The sequence below is a fragment of the Nelumbo nucifera genome, chromosome 4 (assembly GCF_055504915.1).
Source record: "Nelumbo nucifera cultivar China Antique chromosome 4, China Antique-T2T, whole genome shotgun sequence".
In the NCBI taxonomy this organism is placed as follows: domain Eukaryota; kingdom Viridiplantae; phylum Streptophyta; class Magnoliopsida; order Proteales; family Nelumbonaceae; genus Nelumbo; species Nelumbo nucifera.
This window is the reverse complement of record NC_142652.1, coordinates 1019679-1028253: the sequence shown is the minus strand read 5'-3', so window position 1 is coordinate 1028253 and position 8575 is coordinate 1019679. Positions and strand designations below refer to the sequence as shown.

The following is an 8575-nucleotide window of genomic DNA, read 5'->3' as shown; positions in this document are numbered from 1 at the left end:
CTGAGCCTGAGGAGGGCACAATCCGTGGAGTGGGGAGAGCCGAAATTAGGTCGGCCTCACCAAGTTGACAGAATGGCAGTCGAGCCCAACTCAAGTCAGTCGGCCACAACACAGAACACATTCATTTTCCTTGGAATTACGTTTGCTTTGGGTTCTGACTTCTGAGTGTGATCCCTGATTCACGTGCGCCTAAAAGAATGGCTTACGATGATTCAGATTCAACCCCGACAATAGCCAATAAGTGTTTTGTGTTTTTGAATAGAAATCTCCTACTCTTCAAAATTTTGGAAGGTGGGCAATTCCACTCTTTAAAATCACAGGGCCAACTGAGTGTAGGGGTGTCAATTTTCCCCGTCCCCAACAGATACTCGGGCTCCCCGACCCGATGGGGTCGGGGATGGGGTTCCCTTGGCGGGCTTGGGATCACGGATGGGGCTACTCCTGAATCTTCGATTTGGGACGGGGACGGGGAATGCAACCCCCGCCCCGACCCGTCCCCGATTAATATATAATATATTATATATATTATAAATATATATATGTATATATAATATTGTTTATTTTTAAAACATTAATTATTAAAACTTGAAAAATAGGAAAAAGTGTAAAATATTAAACTAAAGTCTAAAACCCTCGATAGAGAGAAGAGAGAAGTCGAGAACTCTCAACTCGTCTGTCTCTAGAACAGCTTCGCCGATTCGCCTTCCTTCATCTTCGATTATTCGTCGTCGAATCGCCGAATCACCGATCGCCGTTGCCACAAAAGATTCAGAACCCTAGCTTCGTGCCTTTTCGAGTGATAGAGAATAGATAATGAAGAGTTTCAATCGTTAGCCCTCTAACCTTCACCTATCATTGCTGACCGCCGTTGCCTGTCAAACTCTCTCTCGTCGCCGATCTTAACTCTCCCAACAGTCCTCTCTCTCTCTCTCTCTCTCTCTCTCTGTCTCAACCTCTCAGCCCGTCGGGGTCAGGGATGGAGGGGGGATTCATTTCCCCGTCGGGAATCGGGGACGGGGACGGAGGGTGATTTGGGGGTCGAAGTCAGGGATGGGGAATGTAATCCCCGCCCCGTTGCCATTCTTAACTGAGTGGCTCTATTGATTTGTTAGCTGGTTCGCTCCAGTATAAACATGGATTATATTCCTGCGACCATCGACTTTCAGGATGAGCAAAGTTTGATACACTTTGATATAGGAATGCCAACGGGACGGGGCGGGGCGAGGACGGGGAGCCTCTCTCCATCCCCGTCCCCACAAAAATCCCCATCCCCATCCCCGTCCTCGTCCCTGTTAACAAGGACAAGGTTATTCCCATCCCCGTCCCCACGGGGAACTTCATCCCCATGGGGATTCCCATTCCCCGTGATTTTTTATAATGTTAACCATTTTGTTTTTGTTCTTTATTTTATTTAAAAAAATAAAAACAAAATAATTAAAATTTAGAATCCTATTAGAAAAGATTCAAACATATTCAACCATATTTTTAAAAATATTAATATATAGATGTATGTGTACATATATAACGTATGCATGCATATATACATATATATTAGTAGGGATCCAACGGGGCGGGGAGTGCTCTCCTCATCCCCACTAACGGGGATGAAAATTTCTCCATCTTCATCCCCACGAGGGGAAAATCATCCCTATGCCCACCCCATTTGGAGCGGATCACCACGAAGATCGAGGAAATGGGAAAAATTGTCATCCCTACTTTTATATCAATTATATCAATGCACCTTATTGCACTATACCCAACTTATTAAGAGAGATTTTATTAATTTACCCACTGTTGTCAAACTTAACTAAATACGATGTTAAGACCACCAAAATTAGGAATCCTTAGCCAAAACCGTTTCTTTTTGTTGTCATAGCTCTTAGAAATGTTAAACTCATTTCATTTATATGTTTTTCTTTTTGAAAAGGAAAAACTTTATTAATAAAAGGAGAGGGGCATAAACCTAACCCTTAAAACATACAAGGAGGAAAATCTCTAAATACTAAACTATATTCAAAAACAAAAGAAAATTCTCAAGAAATAGACGAGGGTGATAATTTTTGTTTGGTCTTGACAATTGTTTGAACTCTTTCCTATTGATTGTTGGGCATTGTCTCCCAATCCTCCACTTTCGATTCTTTTTCTTTTTCTCCACTATCACCCATTATTAATTTGGATCATTAATTGTTTTTCTTAGATATACATTCCTTAATAGGATTCTCACCATTGTGACAAATTTCTCTTGTAGGAGTGACTGGACAATTAGGATTTAAGGTTTGTTTCGATCACCATCGGAGAGATTTGAATTCGAAAATAAGGAGATTGGTCGAGGTGCTTTTAATTTGAAGGGTTGCACTAGCTCCAAATACCATGTCATCCCAACCTCTTTGCTTTACAATACACAAAACATATTTCGACCTTTCATCACCACACTTAGTTGAAACCTTCAGCAGTCCTGTTTCTTGATTTTTGATTGGAGTGTTCCCATATATACAACATTAATTTTCTTCTCGAAGACTTTGAATGCCTTGAACTTCTTTCCCCTTCTCGGAATCCATACACCATAGCAGACACCCTCCTCGGGGTCTATTGTAGGTTCGACAGCCTTGCTATGAACGATCATCCCATCCTTCGTCATTGGGGTTCCATTGGGTTGGTTGTTCGAGCCTTGTAGGATTTCTTCATCACTCATTCACTCATTGCAGTAACCAAATTAATCTTCATGGAAATAGCATCTCAAGCACATCCTTACCTTTTCCATTCTCCACGGGAGCCTCTCTGGAAAGCTTATCCTCCATAGACTGTTTGTTCACCCTATTATGTTTAGGGGGTGCATGCTCACGGTTTCTTAACCGAAACGTGAGCTATTTTCTGAGACTAAACTAGTATTATTGGTTTTTGCAATTCCCCAAATCGAAATCGAAACAATACCATCAGTTAATTAGTTCTGATTCTTCGACTTTTTGATTATAGGGGTGGACTGAACCTTGCCCATGGATTGATGTCAAATTCACGGGCAGGATGTGGTTTATAGGGGAGGGAGCTGCAAATTGCAGTCCAAAAATCCCTTGATTATATATATATTATAAATAGTTAATTATAAATATAGCATATATAATATATAGATAATATATAATATATCTAACAGTCAGTTTGATAAATTGCCTATTTTTTCTAGATTAATTGATAATCAAACTGATTCTTTGATTTTTCAAAAATACCAAACCGAAATTGAACCGCTTGGTTCAATTGATCACACTCTTCAGTTAGGCTTTCTCAATTTGGTTTGATTTTTCTGAATTTATGAGCACCCCTAATCATGTTTTCAAGTTTATGCTTGATGGCCAATCTTGAAGCAATTCTCACAGTAAAGAGGGAGGTGTTTATACACTACATCTTGTCGTAACCAATCTCTACCAGATACAATCTAAACATGATGAGGGTGCTTCTTCAAAAGATCTTACTCTACACAAACCCTAACAGCTAATGTGTGATAACTCGAGTAGAATGAGAAACTGTTTCTCTCTTCTTCTTATTATTCTTCCTTTGCAGGGGTTCAGAAATATATATACAAGCATCTCTTAATTATACATAGATTCTGGTTCTACCTCTCCTAGTTACATACAACTTAGGCTGAGAGTTATCCCTGAATTCAAGGGATATCCCCTAGTTTTACAGCTCACGCCAATACTCCCCCTCACGTTGGTGCGTACAGATCTTGGACACCCAACTTGCCAAGTGAGTTGTAGAAGTTCTTACTGGATACAGCCTTTGTAAGTATATCTGCCAGCTGGTCTTCAGATTTGACAAAGGGAAATCGAATGGTTTTGTCTTCGATATTTTGTTTGATGAAATGTCGGTCCACCTCCACATGCTTTGTTCGATCGTGTTGGACGGGATTCTGAGAGATGTCAATGGCAGCCTTGTTGTCGCAGAATAGGTCCATTGCAGAGGTTGGGGGAAAACCAATTTTAGTCATCAGTCTTCTCAGCCAGAGTAGCTCACACAGCCCTTTAGCCATTCCTTGAAACTCAGCTTCAGCACTTGATAGAGCTACAACCTTCTGTTTCTTACTCCTCCATGTAACCAGATTTCCTCCGACGAATGTAAAGTACCCCGAGGTGGATTTTCTATCTGAGACATTTCCGGCCCAGTCTGCATCTGTGTACCCTTCTATCTTCAGATAATCATTTTTTGAGAACATGAGTCCTTTTCCGGGTGAGGACTTCAAGTATCGAAGAATCCGCATTACAGCATTCATGTGATCTTCGCTTGGGCAGTGCTTGAACAGACTCTCTACGCTGACGGCGTAGGCGATGTCTGGGCGAGTATGGGAAAGGTAAATGAGTTTACCCACCAGCCTTTGGTATCTCTCCTTATTGGTAGGTACTTGGCCTGGGTATTCTCCAAGTCTATGGTTCTGAACGATAGGCGTGTCTGCTGGTTTGCACTCCAACTGTCCTACTTCGGAGAGTAAGTCCAAGGTGTACTTCCGTTGGGATAGAAATATGCCTTCTTTTGATCTAGCAACTTCAATCCCTAGAAAGTACTTTAGCCCACTTAAGTTCTTCATCTCGAACTCGGATGCCAATTGCTTCTGCAGTGTTGCTATTTCTCCCGAATCATTCCCTGTGATAATCATGTCATCCACGTATATTATTAGGGCTGTCACCTTTCCTCGTTGGTGCTTTAAGAATAGTGTATGATATGAATTGCTTTGCTGGAAGCCATATTTTTTCATCGCAAGACTGAACCTCCCAAACCATGCCCGTGGAGATTGCTTTAGTCCATATAGTGCTCGTTGTAGCTTACACACAACTTGGTTCTTGGAGTTCGCTGTATAACTAGGTGGGATGTCTATGTATACCTCCTCTTCAAGATCACCATGGAGGAAGGCGTTTTTCACATCGAACTAGTGTAGTGGCCAATCAAGATTTGCGGCAAGAGATAATAAGACTCTGATCGTATTCAGCTTGGCTACTGGGGAGAAAGTCTCTTGATAATCTATGCCCTATGTCTAGGTATATCCTGTTGCGACCAGCCTTGCTTTGTATCTCTCAACTGCCCCGTCTGCATTGTATTTGACGGAAAATACCCATTTACACCCTACTGGTCTTTTCCCTTCAGGCAGGGTGGCTAGAGTCCATGTCTTGTTCTTCAGTAGTGCCTCCATCTCTTCTTGTATAGCTTGAGTCCATTTTGGGTTTGTCAAAGCTTCTTGGACACTGGTGGGAATATGATTATTGGACAATTCTTGCACAAATGATTTTAGAGGTTTGGTGAGTCTCTTCGTTAATACATAGTTGGCAATTGGATACTTTGTCCTCCTATCCTCAACATCTGGAGAATATCTGTTTGGTGGTTTGCCACGATTATGCCTGAAAGGTAAGGTGTAGCCAGCCAAAGTATCGTTAGAGCTTGAAGGAGTAGTAGGGGAGGTTACCTCAGGGATGCTTTCACGTGCTTCCGGGATATCCTCAGGAGGTGGGCTTTCCGGTACTGGCGAGGTTGGGGTCTCTACTTCTTCTGCTGGTAGAGGTGATGCCGACGTTGAGGTTTTTGTAGATACTTCTGGTGTAGTCTCTGTAGGTGCCTTACTGGTTGCTTCATGGTCCACCATTTTTGTTGAAGCACTCGTATTCGGCCAGTCAGGTAAAAACCAGTTCTGTTCTTCACTTTGACTCTCCCCCTGAAGAGAAGAATTGGTTGTAGGTCGAGAGTAGAAGGTTTTAGATTCCAGAAAAGGTGACATCCATGGTAACATAGGTACGGTGGGTGACTGGGTCATAACATCGGTACCCTTTCTGGTGTAGCGCATACCCCAAGAATATACATCGAGCTGCCCGTGGATCCAGTTTTGTACGTTGATTTGGATGTAGAAGCACGAACGCCACACAACCAAAAACTCAATGTGGAATCATCAAAACAGAGGGCAATGAGACATGAGATGAAAGAGCTTGTAATGGTGTTTTAAACTGCAGGACCCGTGAGGGCATTCGGTTAAGGAGGTGCACGGCGGTAGCAACAGCATCAGCCCAATGTCGGTTAGGTACATGTGCTCCAAGTAACAAGGCGTGGGCAGTTTCGAGTATGTGCCGGTTCTTCCTTTCTGCAATGCCATTTTGCTGTGGAGTTTGGGGGCATGAAGTCTCATGAAGTAATCCTTGGACCCGAAAATAATCTCGGAACCGTTGATTCATGTATTCCCCGCCGTTATCAGACCGGAGTACCTGAATCTGTGATTTGAACTGAGTCTTCACCATTATATGGAAGGATTGAAAGACAGTTAGCACTTCATCTTTATGTTTCAGTAGATATAACCATGTCATGCGAGTGCAATCATCAACAAAGATTACAAACCATTGGAATCCAGAGACTGTAGTCACCGGGGATGGCCCCCACACGTCCGAGTGAATCAAAGCAAATGGAACTTGACTTTTATTCATACTTAAGGGATAGATTGTTCTATGACTCTTAGCTAGGATGCAAGTGTTACATTGAAAAACATGCGGCTGTATATCTGAAAATAACTCCGGAAATAAATGTCTCATATAACTGAATGATGGATGTCCTAACCGGCGATGCCAAATCCAAATTTGTTGTTCCTTGGTGTTCCCTTGATGATGTGTATGATGCGCTTGACCCGTGCTAAGATCATCCATGTAGTAGAGCCCCCCTCGCCTAGTACCATGCCCAATTATCTCCTTGGTGAGAATATCTTGAAGAAGACAGAAAGTGGGATAAATGAGCACAACACAATTCAAATCAGAGGAGATTTGACTAACAGATAGTAATTTGTGGGAGAGCGAGGGAACAAGCAAGGTGTTTTTCAAGGATATAGCAGGTGACAAGGTCACAGTGCCTGCTCCTGTGACTTGAGAGATTGCCCCATTGGCATTAGCAATTGTAGTCCGTCTTGGTGGTGAAGTCTTTGAAAAATCAGTAGCATCATAGGTCATGTGGTCAGTGGCTCCTGAGTCAAGTATCCATGCCTTGTTGTCAATGGTCTTGTTGGGAAGATTGTTACCTGAATCCGAGAGGTGAACTTCTCCCTGTGGTGCGAATGAGGGTTGAGATTCTGTTGTAACTGTTGTAGCCTTACCACTTGTTTCAACCTTGTCTTGGCGTTTCCGAGCTTGGAGTTCATGCCACCAGTCGGGATAGCCATGTAGCTTGAAGCAGTTCTCCCGGGTATGCTTTGAGTTGCCACAATGAGAGCCTTTAGTACCACCAGAAGATGCTCGAGATTTAGAGGTCTTACCAGATTTTTCGCTGCTTGCAGGCAGAGAGCTCGTTGAAGAGAGCGTAGGTTGCCCAGTCTTAACACCTTTAGAGGTCAATACTGCTCCTGGAGTTTCAATATGGTTGCCGGTTATCATGACCCTCTATCGGATAGCTTCTCTTCGAACATGTGTGTAAGCCTGTTCAATAGTGGGAAACGGGTGCATTTGGAGTACATCTGCCCGAATCTTGTCTAGTCTGTCATCAAGACCATCCAGGAAGATATACACTCTCTCCTCTTGAAGGAGAGCATTGTACCGTTGAATATCTACCACACACTCCATCGGATTCGGACGGTGAAAATCAATTTCTCTCCACAATCCTTGGAGATCATTATAGTACTTTTCAAGAGATCCTCCAGACTGGCGCAAGCGGGTCACACGGCGCCGGAGATCGTATACTTGCGAGGTATCACTGCCATCAGAGTACGTGGTAGCCACAGAATCCCACACCATCTTTGCTGTAGGGAATCGAATAAAGTTACCAATCAAGGATACGTCCATGGAGTTAATTAACCAACCTTTGACAATAGCGTTGTCGGTGCGACACCTTCGAAAGGTTGGGTCAGTTTGTGGAGGCTGAGGAAGTTCTCCATTAATATATCCCAGTTTGTCTCTGCCAAATATATACATCTCAACAACTTGGAACCAAAGGGCATAGTTGGTGCCATCCAACTTGATACCGATCTGAGCAGCAGAGGTTTCTGTAGTTGAGATCGGTCTGTGTAGGAGTTCAGTCATTCTGGTGGTCAATTCAGTGAGAGTAGGATTAGGCCGTTGTTCTCCAAACGGATATGAGGTTTCCGAATCAAACATGATTATCAGCGGGTTGTAGCAGTAGTAGCACCGTCAACCACGATGGGGCGGCGAGATTGCAGCAGAGCACCTGTCGGTCTTGCGACGACAGTAATAGTAGCCAACCACCCGGGGTTCGCGGTGAGGTTGATAGTTCTGGATAGATCCACTGCCAGAGTTGCAGCGGTAATGGCAGTGGATAGAGCCACCGTCGGACTTGCAGCGGTCACCTCCCGGTGACTAAGATTTTGCGGCGACTAGGATTTGCAGCGGTGATAGCGGTGGTCCCCTCCTGGTATCCACAAAAATCAATAACAGGAGATCTCGGCTGACGGATTGAGAACTTTGATTGAACCTCAAGAAGAAGAAGTAGAGAGCAGAGGAATCCTCAATGTTTTTTTGTCGACGAATGCTCTGGAACAATCTCCGAAACCAGGAAGCTTCTTCGCTTTCCTCCCGGTGAGAAAAATTTTTCCTTGATCGTCTCGATCGCTAGGTGG

The 8575-nt window shown here is 43.5% G+C and overlaps 1 protein-coding gene across 1 annotated transcript; it reads right to left on the bottom strand.

The window, feature by feature from the left end:
- Positions 1 to 7385: 7385 nt before the first annotated feature.
- LOC148791958 (uncharacterized) lies at positions 7386 to 8096 on the bottom strand. Its single transcript, XM_088902995.1, has one exon. The coding sequence runs from the start codon at positions 8094 to 8096 to the stop codon at positions 7386 to 7388; it is 711 nt and encodes a 236-aa protein (XP_088759121.1).
- Between the last annotated feature and the right edge of the window lie 479 nt (positions 8097 to 8575).